The sequence below is a fragment of the Oncorhynchus mykiss genome, chromosome 17 (assembly GCF_013265735.2).
Source record: "Oncorhynchus mykiss isolate Arlee chromosome 17, USDA_OmykA_1.1, whole genome shotgun sequence".
Taxonomy (NCBI): Eukaryota; Metazoa; Chordata; class Actinopteri; order Salmoniformes; family Salmonidae; genus Oncorhynchus; species Oncorhynchus mykiss.
The window spans coordinates 20,574,017-20,591,270 of NC_048581.1; the positions used below are offsets into that span (position 1 = coordinate 20,574,017).

At 44.1% G+C, this 17,254-nt stretch overlaps 1 protein-coding gene across 21 annotated transcripts in view; it reads right to left on the minus strand.

Annotated features, from left to right (window-relative positions):
• Positions 1-3,636: 3,636 nt before the first annotated feature.
• Positions 3,637-17,254, minus strand: part of LOC110485646 (nuclear factor 1 X-type-like) — a 154,315-nt gene continuing 140,697 nt past the window's right edge. For 10 of the 21 annotated variants that reach the window (XM_036949301.1, XM_036949296.1, XM_036949298.1 and 7 more), the window contains 5 exons: positions 16,180-16,308; positions 12,057-12,226; positions 11,275-11,431; positions 8,586-8,674; positions 3,637-6,152 (listed from right to left, as the gene is read on the minus strand). In XM_036949301.1, coding sequence (XP_036805196.1) covers positions 6,138-6,152; positions 8,586-8,674; positions 11,275-11,431; positions 12,057-12,226; positions 16,180-16,308 — 560 coding nt within the window. In that variant the 3' untranslated portion in view covers positions 3,637-6,137. Of the gene's footprint in view, positions 6,153-8,585; positions 8,675-9,356; positions 10,349-11,274; positions 11,432-12,049; positions 12,227-16,179; positions 16,309-17,254 lie in introns of those variants that run through there. The other 11 variants (XM_036949305.1, XM_036949309.1, XM_036949303.1 and 8 more) reach the window with 5 other exon arrangements.

The following is a 17,254-nucleotide window of genomic DNA, read 5'->3' on the forward strand; positions in this document are numbered from 1 at the left end:
CGCCAGGGACTCAAATCCTGCAGTGCCAGACGTGTCCCCCTGCTTAAGCCAGTACATGTCCAGGCCCGTCTGAAGTTTGCTAGAGAGCATTTTGATGATCCAGAAGAAGAGGGAGAATGTCATATGGTCAGATGAAACCAAAATATAACTTTTTGGTAAAAACTCAACTCGTCGTGTTTGGAGGACAAAGAATGCTGAGTTGCATCCAAAGAACACCATACCTACTGTGAAGCATGGGGTGGAAACATCATGTTTTGGGGCTGTTTTTCTGCAATGGGACCAGGACGACTGATCCGTGTAAAGGAAAGAATGAATGGGGCCATGTATCGTGAGATTTTGAGTGAAAACCTCCTTCCATCAGCAAGGGCATTGAAGATGAAACGTGGCTGGGTCTTTAAGCATGACAATGATCCCAAACACACCACCCGGGCAACGAAGGAGTAGCTTTGTAAGAAGCATTTCAAGGTCCTGGAGTGGCCTAGCCAGTCTCCAGATCTCAACCCCATAGAAAATCTTTGGAGGGAGTTGAAAGTCCGTGTTTCCCAGCAACAGCCCCAAAACATCACTGCTCTAGAGGAGATCTGCATGGAGGAATGGGCCAAAATACCAGCAACAGTGTGTGAAAACCTTGTGAAGACTTACAGAAAACGTTTGACCTCTGTCATTGCCAACAAAGGGTATATAACAAAGTATTGAGATAAACTTTTGTTATTGACCAAATACTTATTTTCCACCATCATTTGCATTAAAAATCCTACAATGTGATTTTCTGGATTTCTTTTCTCATTTTTCTGTCATAGTTGAAGTGTACCTATGATGAAAATTACAGGCCTCTCTCATCTTTTTAAGTGGGAGAACTTGCACAATTGGTGGCTGACTAAATACTTTATTACCCCACTGTATATCCCTTCATCATATGAATTTCCAGTCATTATAATGAAGACAGCACAGATCCAACAGTCAAGAACATCCTTCACTGTATGGCTACCTTTCCACATCAAACTACCTGAAGTTGTCATGAAGGTATGAGGTTCCACTATCATCATTTCCATTCTCAGTCATGATCATAAATAAAGACACAACACAGTCAAGATGCTACAGTCAAGAACATCCTTTTATTCAATCAAGGTGCTGCTCTGCTCAAACTGTGTTTTTCTTCTTATGGAAAAGAAACTGTAATTAACACATGCATTTCACCTATAGAGCTCTGGGGGTGTTTCTTATACACAAAGACATGGGATACATTTAAAATGGCACCCTATTCCCTACATAGTGCACTACTTTTGAACAGGGCCCTATGGGAATAGTGAAAAAGTAGTGCACTATGTAGGGAATAGGGTGCCATTTCAAACAGAGCTACAGGCATGAGTGGGGCTCTTCTGCTCTGAGGGCGTAGGGTCGGGGGTCAAAGGGCGTACTGTCTAGACACCACGAAAAAAATAAAAAATAATCTAAAAACTGAGGTTTTTAGAGCCTGGCATTCAAACTGATATCTCTACGTTTCACTTGAGAGTATGCCTCAAGCCTGGTTCATGCTGGCTCTATATGGTGGGTTGTGGTGTGTGTTTTGCCAATGGCTAATACTGCTCCTGGCTTCACTAGATAAAACCTCACAATAATAATACAAGAGTTTAGAGTATTTGATACATGACTAGGTGTGTGTGTGTGCTGGTAGTATTGCAAACCCCCTTTTCTCAGCCAGTAGTTATAAGGTGCTTGTAGCATTTCATTTACAGTCCAAGACTCTCTTATAGAGTTTCAATGACGGCATACCCTGATAGTTAGGAACTATGAAAGCAAAAATCCAAATTAAGTCAAAAATAAAAATAAAGGAATAAAATAAAACAAAATAAATAAAATAAAAACTCTTAACTTGTCACAGCAGAAGAGCAGCTCCCCCCCCCCAACACCCAAAAGGTACCCCTATAATTTCTCCTTTACCCCAACATTATTGACCCCCTAAGACCTTTACCCCCATAACCCCTAACACCCAGTCCTACCCTACACTGGGCAGGCGCACCCCCAAAAGCCCATTGGTGTAATTTGTTCACTTACATTAGCTGTTTGAATGGAGAAGCTGAAGAGGATGGGCAATGGTATACAATGTGAAGAAGAGGCAATACAGACAAGAATAACGTGAGCTAACTGCATTCTGCTCAAGACAAAAAGTTTCGGCCATTTTTTTTTTCAACAACCCCTTCCATCAACGGAAGGAAGGAAGGGAGGGAGGGGGAAGGAGAGAGAGAGGACACAGTTACAGACTACTCCGGTGTCTACGAGAGAACAGATAGACAGAGGAGAGGAGAGGAGGAGACGGAGGGAAGAAGAAAAAAGCCAGAGAGCAAGGGGGAACGAGAACAAGTTTTTTTTGCCTTTTCAGTATTTTTTTTTCATCATTTATCAATAAAAAGTAAAGAACTAATTCACACCAGTTTCCTTTTGTACTATATATATACGGATTTTGAAAAGGGAAAGGATTTATGGGAAGGTTGATACAATGGAGGGGGATCATTTTTCAAAGGTTGAGGTCGGATGAAGTTGCTCACTAAGCACTGATCTAAGATCAGTTTTGCATATCCCCTCCTAATGGTTCAGGTCAGGATATACAGTAAACTGATCCTAGATCTGCACTTAGGGGCACTTCCACCTCTACCTTGAATTATTTCGAATGAAAGGAGAGCGATCTGGATTACAAAATGGAGTCTGTGAACAAAAGGCACTTTTAAGGGACAACCTTTAACTGCTGGGAAACTACACTACAGCACAAGCACTAGTCAAGGTGAATTTACAGGGGAATGAGGGAGAGGGTGGAGAAGGAAGGGGTGGAGGGAAGCTCACTTTGCATAGGCCTACTGTATTTCTATCGTTACGTCATGGTTCTGACAGACTGGCTGGCTCCTCAAATGAAACATATTCTAAGCTGCCATTTTCCTGTTTTTTTCCCTTGCTCAGACTCAGAGAGAGGAGTATAATAATCTGGGAGAAATCAGAAGAAGTAGTTGTGGGCATTGATAAGCCTACAGTACAGCTCTCGTCCTATCTAAAGGTTGAACCAAAATGCCTTTTGTTTCACAACCTACTAGAGGAATATAGGAAGGAATAGGAACCCCTCCCTCCACTCAATATTAAAACAGGAGAAGGAATAGGAACCCCTCCCTCCACTCAATATTAAAACAGGAGAAGGAATAGGAACCCCTCCCTCCACTCAATATTAAAACAGGAGAAGGAATAGGAACCCCTCCCTCCACTCAATATTAAAACAGGAGAAGGAATAGAAATAGAGAAGAGGAGTAATAAATGAGGTTTCCTAAAGGTAGTCATTATTTTGTTCATTATCATTCATTTTGTAATAGTTTGAATGTACTTTATAGTGTGTAAAAGTGGCGGTTTTTCATTTCACCGGTTTTTCATTCCATGTTCAATTTGTTTTTAAACGTTTTGTAAGAAATGTTTCTTCCTTCAGCCCCTCCAAACATTTTTTATAAACAAATGATTACACGTTAAACATTAAAAAAGAGACAATAAAGGAAAATAAAAACAAATACCCCCAACTTACAAAGACTAGGATATGGCTCTGTTAGTTTAGAGTCCAGGAGCACATCGGACTTGAAACAAATAGATTTTTTTTCTCTTTTCTTCTTAGCTTTCTTAAAAATCTCTAACAGACAAAACACAATGAATCTACCCAATGCATTGCACGTGGCTCAATCGACACATATTTTTCAATAATAATACTTTCCATCAAAAAACAAACACTTTTTTTCTTCAATTTTTCCATTGTCGATTTTGACATGTTTCATCTATTTTGCATCATGGACATTTTTGTTTCGTTTTTTTTGAATGTTGCACTGTAGATTTGTGGAGGTTGGGTGGGTGCTCATTGAATTGTCATGGTGACAGTGAGGTGCTGTCCATCATGGAATTCTGCTAGCTCAAGAGTTCAGAAAATAACTAAACTGCCAACAAGCTCATTTTAGTCAAGTTTAAAAAAGGAGCATATACCATAAATATATATGTTTAAGATCTCTCTCTCTCTCTTTATAAAATTTTGCAGTCTTCTACAAAGATTCTGTCCTATAGCCAATGGTTTCCATATAGGAAGAAACATCACCATTCTTTGTAGCTTTAGCATATATGTGAACAAAAACATCAACCTGAATTTGAACTAATTGCATGATAGGGGAGTACAGAGGCACTTCCATAGATTGTTATAGTTGTGATATATGATTTGAGTACATAGAGCTAATTTTACTATAAACTCAGAGTGCCTGGGCTGTCAGACAATTCTATCCCTGCACATGGAAGAAACCAACAGCTAGGCAGTCCAGTTATTTTGTGAGGTTTGGCTTTTTTTTGTTTGAATTATTGTGTCATGATAAAAAAAAAAAAGTACAATATCAATAACAATTTAATAAATCACATTTACAATAGAAAAAAACAAGGTATCTCAAATTAAAAATGACAAATGTCAAAATGAATGAAAAACCATTATCAAAGGCAGTTTGGAGAAACTCGTATATAAAGGCTCACCTTTGTGTTTGGAATCAGGGTGACGGTGTTAGTAGTGTGCATTTTGATACGGTGGTGTGTCAGCGTGTGTTCCTCCGGGCGCTACTGTGAATGGACTGTGGTTACAGGGTGAAGCAGGGCAGGGGTTGTCGCAAGTTCCTGTACTGGTGTTTGTGAGAGATTTCAGAGATGCCTGTTATTGCAAACGAAGATGATATTTTTTCTGCAAAATAAAAAGCGGATGAAAGAAAAAGATCTCAGGGAAGAAGGTCAAACATAAGCAAAAGAATCCAAGTGAGACAAAACCAAAACCAATCCGGCAAACAAAATGAAATGCAAGAAAACGGCTACAAACCAAAAGAAAGCTAGTTATTACATGATGATGTTGATCCTATGCATGTATTATGTTACTGTGAAGGACACACAGACAAAATGGTATTGTCAGTGAATCAGTTGTGTCTGCCAGACGTGTGGGTTCTGGAGACAATGATCTGTGTGTGTGTGTGTACGTACTTTGAGTCTGCGTGAGTGCGTGTATGTGTGAGTGCCAGGATGCCAGAGCCACAGCCCATTGCCCACACACACACACTGCCTTCAGCGACCTGCTGGATCGCTCTGTTTCCTCCCTTATTTGTTTCAGTAGTGCATAGGTGAGGGGACGAAAGAGGGCATAGTGTTGTATGACTGTCTGTCTGTTATGTCTGTCTCTTATGTCTGTCTGTCTCCCTGTTATGTCTGTCTGACTGACTGACTTTCTGTCTGTTATGTCTGACTGTCTCATGTCTGACTGACTGACTGTTTTGTGTTCGCTCTCGGCTCATGCTATTGGCTATCGCTCTTCACAAGAGGGTAAGCTAAAACCAGCCATCTAGTGCAGATGGTATCACACCATTGGATGGTGTCCCAGTGTTTGGCCAATCAGAAGAAGGGAGGAGGGAGGGGATTCAGGGCTGAGTACATTAAGCGGCAGTGAGGCCAGTCGGATGTGGTTGTGTGAGGCTGTGGGCGTTGCCGGGGCAACCCTGGACACCTGGTTGACAGATGAGAGAGGGAGCAGGGACGTAAAGCACCGTCAGGAGGAGAGACTAAAGGATTACAGAATGGGTTCTTTTGGGCGGTGACAATGTTTATAGCTATAGCTCAAATGACCAAATTCTGCCAACTATGTGTTTTACACTGTTGTGTGTGGGTGGATCTCCCAGCCATTGCATGGAGTTTCATTGTGAAAATAAAATAGAAAAACAACAATAAAACGAAATTGGTCAGTTAGTTGTCAGGTTGCATATTTTTGTTTGCTTTCTGACATGTTTTGTGTGTGACATTTCCTCATCTTTCTTCCTCCTCTTCTTCCTCGTTCTGTCGTTCGTTCTGAGTCTGTCCACTTCAACCGATCTCTTTTCAGCCTTCTGTATAAGGAGATGGTTGTTCCGGTTCAAATGTTCAAATCGTGGAAATGGGTATTCTTCTGGGGGGTTATTTTCTGTTTTTGTGTTGTTGGTTGTTGAGCAAAAATACTTTAGTGTCAGCAGTTTGTTTGTAGTCAGTGTTGGTTTGTTTTGTGTGTTGTGTTGTTTTTCCATTCCCAATTTTCTCATGACACAATTCTAGCGGTTGAGTCGGAGGCCTTGTCAGAGGAACCAAGACTGTAGAAGAGAAATAAAATACAGGAAACATCAGGTTCATCTTTGTCATGTGGTAACATCACTAAGTTCAACAGTTACACATTTATAAGTAAATAAATGGTTCAGGAAAATAATCGATTTAAAAAAATGTTGTCATGCAAAATATTAACTAGCCACTAGAGGGCCATCCTTCATAGCAAACTTTTCCCTTTACTGAGCTGAGCCTCGATCATACCCCAATGCCTAGGAACCTTAAGTTGATCATTCCTCACACAGTATGTAAGTAAGTCATTTCAAGACGACAGTTTGTAAAAGTACTACTTTCACGTTGTAGTTTTTCAACCGTCAAAGTCTCCAATAAGTACAACGTTTAGATGTAACATGATTCACAAGACTTTCTTTACTGTTTCAAATGACACCATGAAGTCAACTACTGTAGGCCATGCAGCTACTCCCAGGATCAGGTTTCACAGTTTGATAAGACTCACTGAGGGTGCAGAGTTATAGGGTTGGCATTTGATTCTGGGAGCTGGGTTCCAATACTATTGGAAATAGTTTCTTGGCTGGATTGAGCTTGCCTGGCACAATTGAAAATATTTCAAATAGTATTTGAACCCAGGTCTGGTTAAGTGGCAGCTCTGCTCAGGCTCCAGACAACATTCCACAGAGTAGACCCAGGGAAAGGCAGTTAATCACTGACGGCCCTATAGCTACGCTCTGCTCTCTATTCTGTTACATTCCTATAGGACCCCGGAGAGAAAGTTTCTCTCCCCCCTTTTCCCCTCTCTTTCCTTCCTCCTTTTCCCTTTCCCAGGATCCTTTTGGGCTTCTAACTCCTCCTCTTTTCTCTCCCAACTTCCTCTCTCTTCTCTCTCTCCCCCAATGTAATCCCTGGCAGGACTGACCACTCCCACTTCTCCTTAACTCCCTTCAAGGCTAAGTTAAACTGCCTATGACATCATGTCTGGTTGCCACGGGCAACCAGACAGTCAGGACGTGACTTTGCCTGTGGAGCACAGAGCTTGAACTAACTCTCTTTCTCTTAACCCCCTCTCTTTCTCTCCCGGCATGACTTGTGTTTAGCCACCAGAGAGCTCCTCAGACCAGTTATTCACTGAGTGTAAAAAACATTAGGAACACCTACCCTAATACAGAGTTGCACCCCCCCAGTTCATGACACAAAAATGTGCCAGGCACCCAGTACCATACCCTGTTCAAAGACACTTCAATCTCTTGTCTTGCCCATTCACCCTCTGAAGGACACACATACACAATCCATGTGTCAAATGTTTCAAGGCTTGGAAATCCTTCTTTAACCTGTCTCCTCCCCTTCATCTACACTGGTTGAAGTGGTTTTAACAGGTGACATCAATAAGGGATCATAGCTTTCACCTGGATTCACCTGGTCAGTCTGTGTCATGGAAAGAGCAGGTGTTCTTAATGTTTTGTATACGCAGTGTATGTCTCTGCTCTCAAACTACACTAGTAAGTCAGTTGAAGGTGTGTGTGTGTGTGTATGGCGACTCCCTCTGTGCCAGGGTTACATCTGTGGATGAGGGAGTGTGTGGGGGAAGAAGGGAGGGTTGAAAGAGATAAGCGAGAGAGGGGAGGTAGAGGAAAGGAAGGGAGAAAGAAGAAGACCCAGAGAGAAGACAGAGAGAGAGCAAGAAGACCCAGAGAGAGAGAGAAGACACAGAAAGAAGACAGAGAGCGAGAAGACCCAGAGAGAGAGGAAAGACACATAGAGAGAAAAGACAGAGAGAGAAGACACAGAGAAAAGACCCAGAGAGAGAGAGAAGACAGAGAGAAAGAGAAGACACACACACAGAGAGAGAGAGAGAGAGAGAGAGAGAGAGAGAGAGAGAAGACAGAGAGAGAGAAGACAGAGAGAGAGTGAGAGAGAAGACACAGAGAGAGAGTGAGAGAGAAGACAGAGAGAGAAAGAGAAGACACAGAGAGAAAATACACAGAGAGAGAGAGAGAAGACAGAGAGTGAGAGAGAAGACACAGAGAGCGAGAGAACAGAATAGGAGGTATGCAGATTGTTTCCATGTGTGTCTGTGGGAGGGATAGCTGAGTGGTCTGCAGGCAGGTGCGGTTAGACCCTAATGAGAAAAGTAGTGTAGGTAATGGAGGACAACCCAACACACTGCAGCCCAGTGGCACAACACAGACAGCCAGGGAGACACCACAAGTGGACTGTACTCTGAGGAAGGAGTCTGATACGCCAAAACCTCAGCCATCTACAGTATACATGTACACCCCTGAAGTTAATGTTGTTGATGTGCAGATTTCTGTGTGTCCTCTGGGTAAGACCACAAGTTTACTGTCGCAAAGACTGCAAACCAATACCAATTAAAAAAAACATGTCTGATTGTTGTGTTTTGTCGTGTTTACAATTGTTTGGCAGAAAATGTGAGATAGTGTGTGGAAGCGGAGAGAGGTGGTAGCTACCTGAGACTGCTGGGGGATGTTCAGAAAGTTGTCCCGTGCTCCGATGCTGACAAACCTGTTGGGAGCTGTGGAGCCTGCCGTGGAGTATGCTACAGAGAGAGATACACACACCGTCACACACACACATGCAGAGTCAAACACATAGTCACACACACATGCATGCACACACACACACATTCACACACATACACATATTCAAACCCACACATATTCAAACCCACGCATATTCAAACCCACACACACACACACACAGACAGACATAGCCACACGCATACGCGCACACTCACACACAGGCACACACACACACACACACACACACACACACACACACACACACACACACACGCACACACACACGCACACACACACGCACACACACAATTGTACAATATGTGCATGTTACTGTGTTATTACTGGATTCTGGGAAATGATGTTTAGAATGAGCTAGAATTCATAAGACTATACTGATAATTGATCAGTCTTGATCATTGATAATACTGCATATAAACTGTAGTCCCAAAGTCTCCTAGATAGATAGACTGGGAAAAATGGAAGCCCTTTATGAGGGTCAGACAGGGATAGATGGGAGCTCTTTATGAGGGTCAGACAGGGATAGATGGGAGCTCTTTATGAGGGTTAGTTACTGTGGGGAAGTGAAGTAAACTGGGCTGAGCCTCCTCCTCCTGTTAGTCCCAGATACACCTTGCAGCCCAGGGCCCTGTGTCTGGATCTATAGGGGGAACCAATAGGAAATAAGCTATATAGGGGGGAACTAATAGGAAATAAGCTCTATGGGGGAACCAATAAGAAATAAGCTCTATGGGTGGAACCAATAGGAAATAAGCTCTATAGGGGAAAACCAATAGAGAATAAGCTCTATGGAGGGGAACCAATAGGGAATAAACTCTATGGAGGAGAACCAATAGGAAATAATCATAATTTGTGTGCTGGCCAATGCTCCATTCTGTTGATAGGGAGCTCATGTTACTCTGGTGAAGGTACTCAAGACCAGAGAAGGGGTCCAAATGTAGGGCAGTTGTTGTGCTTACTGGACTCCAATGATAGGCAGCTGAATGACACTGCCATTCTGACCGAGTGAGGGCGGAGTGAGGGGGAGGTTGGAGTAGTTTGTGGGAATTCATGTGTGTGTGTGTGTGTATGTGTGTGTGTGTGTGTGGTGAAAACTGGGAACAAAATGAATAAGATAAATAAAGACAAGGAGGTGGAGGAGGGAGAGAAGAGGTGTAGATTTATTTATATAAAAGTATATTATATAAATAAAGTGATACAGATAGGCGATAAACTATAAAAATGGGGTGGGAAAGTAGGAAGGACAGGACGACGAAAGAGACAAAGAAAAATAACAGGAAGTGACCAAAGCAGCTCCGTCCAGTGCCCCCTCTCTCTCGGTGTGCCTCTCCCGCGGCCCGACTCTCAACGCACCTCGCCCTGCCTGCCTAGAGGAACCAAGCCAGCCAGCCAACGGAGGTAAAGCATGCACACCCCCACGAGCGACACTCCTTTCTCCCCCCATTTCCCTAATTAGACCTAGCGGTATATGTTTAATGATGATTGATATTTATTGTTTATGTATGTGATTTTCAAGTTGTTTTTATTTTATTCTCATTTTTTTCTTTTATTGTTGTGAGATATAATGTGGAAGGAAGGAAGCAAGGGAATTGTGGGTAAAGTGGGGCATCATGGGTAAAGTGGGGCATCGTGATGTTTTATGGAGTCCACGCCAACTGCCCTAATTTTGTTCCCTTAACAAAGAAAAACAAGAATGAAAGGAAAAAAGAAAGGAAATAAATGAGTATATCAAATTAAGCAAAGAAAAACAAGAAATGAGAGAGGGGTCAATTTAGTCTTCTGTTGTCATAGACAGACCATGCATAGTCTGGGTTGAAAGGATAGCAGTTAGCCAGACACTAGGACCTACTCTATAGGACAGAATACAGGGCACTGGTCCCCCCCACTACAAACACTTCAACCAGAAGAAGGGAGAAAACCTAGCTACACTGCCTCCTGTGGTGCTAGCAGGAAACACAGAGAGAGAGAGAGAGAGAGAGAGAGAGAGAGAGAGAGAGAGAGAGAGAGGAAAAGAGAGAGGAACTGAGAGAAAGAAATAGGAAAGTTAGGTTGGAATAGAGAGAGCAAGAGAGAGAGATTGATAGGGATCTATGGCATAGGCGTGGCAGTCTGCTCTACAGGAGTGGATAGAGTACTGCTCAGGGAGGGGACAGTGAGGACTGCTCAGGGAGGGGACAGTGAGGACTGCTCAGGGAGGGGACAGTGAGGACTGCTCCAGGGAGGTGACAGTGAGGACTGCTCCAGGGAGATGACAGTGAGGACTGCTCCAGGGAGGGGACAGTGAGGACTGCAGGGCGCTCAGGATCCGAGGAGGCTGGTTGGAGGAGGATGGAAGGATGGAATCAACAGTGTTTTGGCTCTGTTCCATTAATTAATTCCTTTAACTCCTCCCACCAGCCTCCTCTGGTCAGGAGTGAGGAGGTGGTGACTGGGTTTGGGATTCTAACCAACTACCCTTGGTTGGGGAGTGGGGTTTCTCTACCTAGAGTTAACCTACATGTACTCATTTTGATTTAGGATTTGATATCTCTAGATATCTCAGGGGGTCTGAGGGGCGAAGTGGTTGGAGGTGAGGGCGAGAGCGGGGGGGGTCACTTACACGGAGATGCGGGCGAGCTGAGTCCGCCGCCGTCGGGGGGTGTGTTGATTGGTTTAGAATCGGGCATGGGGAGGGGCACGGGGCGCGCCACTGGGGGCGGCGGGGGCAGCAGGAAGGAGCCTGGCATTTTGCTCTGGCTGTGACCACCTCCGTTAGGCTGCAGAGACAGCAGACACCACACAGGACAGGGTGAGCACTCAGCACACACACCACCCAGGACAGGGTGAGCACTCAGCACACACACCACCCAGGACAGGGTGAGCACTCAGCACACACACCACCCAGGACAGGGTGAGCACTCAGCACACACACCACCCAGGACAGGGTGAGCACTCAGCACACACACCACCCAGGACAGGGTGAGCACTCAGCACACACACCACCCAGGACAGGGACACACACATACGGCTGATGGAAGCACCAGCTAGCCACCAGTCAGTCTCACACAAACACACAGAAACCATGACGACAATGGAAATAAATACTGGAGGACACTAGAGCAGGAAGACAGACAGAATGTGGGAGTTAGACTGGGACATACAGAACTTAAAAAGGGAGGGAAAAATATACATCTGGGATCTGAGATTGTGGACCATAAGAAGGTAGAATCCCAGAAGAGCAGCAAGATAACATGGCTGAATATTCCAGCGTTTTTCTATAGGGAGTCAATCCAGTACAACGGATCGTGTGGAAGTGCAAGGGTCTTAGTCCGTTTGTGTGGCGTGAAACCCTAACAGTCTGTGTGTGTCCCATGTCCCCTCCAACCCTCCCTGACCTCTCACCTGTCCCCCGGACTGCCCCGAGCCGTCGGCGCAGACGAATTGGACAAACTCCTTGAGCGGGTCCTGGTGGTGGTGGTAGCGGATGGTGGGGTGAGTGAAGTAGGGACTGGACTGCTGGATGATGGAGGAGGAGGGGAAGTGGAGAGCTGACGCTGAGGCACGGGGACTCCCTGAGAGAGAGGGGGAGGAGAGGGGGAAGAGTGAGAGCGTGAGAAGGGACAGAGGGAGGAGAGTTAGTTGGGTCCATGTAATCCCACTCCAGACACAATTCATATAACACATTCAGAGAAGACAAGAAACACAACAGTGACACAAACTAGACAGAATAGAATAACTGATGTAATCCAACACATTAGACTGAATAGAATAACTGATGTAATCCAACACATTAGACTGAATAGAATAACTGATGTAATCCAACACATTAGACTGAATAGAATAACTGATGTAATCCAACACACTAGACTGAAGGGAGTAATTAATGTAATCCAACACATTTGACTGAATAGAATAACTGATGTAATCCAACACACTAGACTGAAGGGAGTAATTGATGTAATCCAACACACTAGACTGAAGGGAGTAATTGATGTAATCCAACACACTAGACTGAAGGGAGTAATTGATGTAATCCAACACACTAGACTGAATAGAATAACTGATGTAATCCAACACACTAGACTGAAGGGAGTAACTGATGTAATCCAACACACTAGACTGAAGGGAGTAATTGATGTAATCCAACACATTAGACTGAATAGAATAACTGATGTAATCCAACACATTTGACTGAATAGAATAACTGATGTAATCCAACACACTAGACTGAAGGGAGTAATTGATGTAATCCAACACACTAGACTGAATAGAATAACTGATGTAATCCAACACATTTGACTGAATAGAATAACTGATGTAATCCAACACACTAGACTGAAGGGAGTAATTGATGTAATCCAACACACTAGACTGAAGGGAGTAATTGATGTAATCCAACACACTAGACTGAATAGAATAACTGATGTAATCCAACACACTAGACTGAAGGGAGTAACTGATGTAATCCAACACACTAGACTGAAGGGAGTAATTGATGTAATCCAACACACTAGACTGAAGGGAGTAATTGATGTAATCCAACACACTAGACTGAAGGGAGTAATTGATGTAATCCAACACACTAGACTGAATCCTTACTGGGTTGAATACATCTGTTAATTCATCTGATGGCAGATTGGTTTATCAGTGTGGTAATTTCAGAGCGTTAGAGAGTGGACATCACATGATTTTCTCCAGGGGTTTATTATAGATGTAAATGCGTGTGATTTATTAGTGTGTTTATCAGTGTGGTGATTAGAGAGAGTTAGAGAGTGGACGTCACATGATTTCCCCCTGTGGTTTGTACTACAGGGAGTCTAATGCTACTTGTATATCTAAATGAACAGAATCATCCAAGGCTGCAACATCTGGTCCTGTTCATACAAAACATCTCTTCTGTATTCTCTGTATATCTACAGTAAGCACAGCTTGAACACACACACATACATAAATGCAGACACGTATTACGCACACACACATGCATACGCACACACACACTGAAGCATGACAGTCAGAGACACACACACACACGCACACACACACACACACACACACACACACACACACACACACACACACACACACACACACACACACACACACACACACACACACACACACACACACACACACTTTCCTGTTTGTAATGCTTGTTGGGAATGTGTAATCAATCATAGCCTATCATTGCTGTGTGGTTCGGCCCAGTAGTATGAAGCCTGGGAGAGTTAAATCCCACCGCTAAATCCCTTATAGACATTAGTCATTGTGTGTGTGTGTGTGTGTGTGTGTGTGTGACAGTGTCTTCTGAGATTCTGTGGCCTTGGCGATTTGGCACTGAAAACAGGCAAGCTGGTTGGTAGACTGCAAGGGGACTTGCATCTGTGAATGTGTCTGTCTGTCACCCTCTATCTCTCCAGTGTATGGAGATGTGTGTGTCTGTGTGTGTGTACGTGTGTACGTGTGTGTGTACGTGTGTGTGTACGTGTGTACGCGTGTGTGTACGTGTGCGTGTGTGTGTGTGTGTGTGTGTGTGTGAGAGAGAGAAAGTGGGCTCACTAGACCAGACTGACTACCAGAATAAACAGACAACAGTCACACCTGGCATCCAGGCCCTGCCAACAGGAAATAAACTAACCCAGACAACATCTATGCCGATAGCTCCATCCCAGCTACTGATGTCAAGCCTCTCCCTCACTCCTTTCCCTCAGTCTATCCCTCTCCCCCTTTTTCCCTCACCCCTTCTCCAGTCTCTCTCTGTCCCTCTTGGGGCGGCAGGGTAGCCTAGTGGTTAGAGTGTTGGACTAGTAGCCGGAAGGTTGCAAGTTCAAATCCCCGAGCTGACAAGGTACAAATCTGTCGTTCTGCCCCTGAACAGGCAGTTAACCCACTGTTCCTAGGCCGTCATTGAAAATAAGAATTTGTTTTTAACTGACTTGCCTAGTTAAATAAAGGTAAATCAAATCTCTCCCTCACTCCTTTCCCTCACCCCTTCTCCAGTCTCTCTTTATCCCCCTCACTCCCTCACTCTTTATCCCTCCCTCCCTTTCATTGGTTTCTTTATAGCAGTGTGGCCTCTGAGGGACTTTCTATTTGGACGGCGGCCATCTTAGCAGCCCCCCTCCTCTTCCCCTCCTCCTATGGAGCCTAAACACTGTCTCAGTCTCACACTACAACTCTATTACAGACTAACCTCTTAGCAGTTTGTAGACACATTCTAACTGGGAGAAGGGGTCAGCTATGAATCAGATATACCTGAAGCTGGTCTGACACATCTTCCCGCAACACAAGTAACAGAAAGTCAATAGAATAATAGAATGTACAGCTCTTCTAGCACTTGGACAAGCTCTATATACTTAAACCAATCCTTCACTGTTGTTATACTAGGAAATGAAAATGAAAAGTATAACATATCTATATCAAATGTATACCAATCTAAATGTACAATTCTTAAGCTATTCTAGTGAAACGTGAAGGGGAGAGCTGTAAGAGTCCAAAGGACCTTTACATGATAGGGCTGCTTTGGCTGCGGACCAGGCCAATCCTCAGAGAAGAGAGAGAGAAGAGCGAGAGAAGAGAGAGGGATGGAGGAAAAGAGAGAGACAGAAAGAGGGAGTGGGGGATGTATTTATTCCATTGGAAAGTAAAACTCAACAGGGACTACAGTAGCTGGCAGGCTCATATCTCAGAGGGAGAAGAGGAATTCTCAGACCGGAGGCCTGGAGACCATTTTGCTATCCTCACAACGTTCTTCTATAAGGTGAGGAGGCGGGCCGTTTGAAACAACTAGTGTGTCTGTGTGTGTGTGTGTGTGTACGCCCGTTACACTTGTGTGTGTTTGCCCTGTTTGAAACAGAACTGGCTCGATCACATTACTGGCATGAAGACACACAAAATAAAGAAAGCGAGAGAGAGAGTGAGACAGAGTGTGGAAAACAGTGATGAGAGAGAGAGAGATAGAGCTGAACTGTTGCAGGCCATGGTAATAAATGTCAAGAGATCTCTGGATCTTATCGCTAGTTCTCAGATCAAAGTGGGTTAAATTCTACTACTGCTTTCAATGATGACCTGTGGGGTGGGGTCTGGAGATCTGTATATCTATAAGGGGGTGGGGTCTACAGATCTGTATATCTATAAGGGGGTGGGGTCTGGAGAGCTGTATATCTATAAGGGGGTTGGGTCTGGAGATCTGTATATCTATAAGGGAGTGGGGTCTAGAGATCTGTGTATCTATAAGGGGGTGGGGTCTGGAGATCTGTATATCTATAAGGGGGTGGGGTCTAGAGATCTGTATATCTATAAGGGGGTGCGGTCTAGAGATCTGTATATCTATTAGGGGGTGGGGTCTAGAGATCTGTATATCTATAAGGGGGTGGGGTCTGGGGGCAGGGCTTGGTCTCACCTGGACTCACCCCTGCCATTGTGCTGTGTGTGAACGCCATCTATCAACCATCTCTCTCTCTCTCTCCCTCCCTCTCTTTCTCTATAAGGGTGGTGAGGGACTTTAGGGGTTGGGGCTGGGGCTCACCTGGTCTCACTCCTGCCAGCACGGGCAGCGGGTGGTGTGTGAACGTCATGCGGGGGGACCTCGTCTGGGGCGACAGGGCGTTGAAATCAAACTTCCCCGGCTTCTTAAGAGAACCAGGCGAGGACAGTCCTGGCAACAACAAATAAATGGGATCAATATAAAAAGAATATCAAAATGGGGGAGAAGAGGAGTTGGGTTTAATGTACAATGTTTTGGACTGGCTGCTACACTTAAATCAAAACATGTAAAAGGGAATTCATGATTAGAAATGTTTTATTCTTTGATTGATTGGTTTTAAAGCAATTTGATTGGCTGATGACAGTGCATTGTTATGAGTCCTGTTGGATATTGGCCATTCTCCTAACCAATCCCAGCCTGGCGGGCTCAGGACTTGCAGAATTCTCAGTATAAACAGTGCCCTCAAAAAATATAATGGGTGAATTGAAGTTGTGGCTTCGGGGTGGTCAGGGTGGGGGAAGGGTTGATGTAGGGTTGAATCAAGGCAGTAATTAAATCTACAAGCATTTTTAAATCTACATCCATTGTCTTCCAAGATTGGCTGAATATTCTCCTCTTTCCAAAGCTCCACAGCCTACCATAAGCTATATGAAGCTCCTTTCAAAATAGAAACACTGTATATAAACTACAGTATAGAGCCTGCAGCTGCTCAGTGAGAAAGACAAGCAGACGGAATGTTAGAGAGGGAGGGATGAAGGGAGGGAGGGAGAGAGGCGAGAAAAGCGTGGGAGAATGTGAGTGAAGGAAGGAGAGAGTGAGTGATGTCAGAGTGGAACCTGTGAAAATGTAGCAGTATTTTTTGTTTTGTTTCTTTTCCTTTCTAGGAATGTCTGAGATGGACATGTCATAAGATAGTAAACATGGTTCATTATCTTCATCTCACACTCACTCACATACACACACACACAACAACCCTCACACACTCACTGATTACCACACACACTCACCGATTACCACAAACCCTCACACAATCACCGATTACCACACACACTCACCGATTACCACAAACCCTCACACACTCACCGATTACCACAAACACTCACCGATCACCACAAAC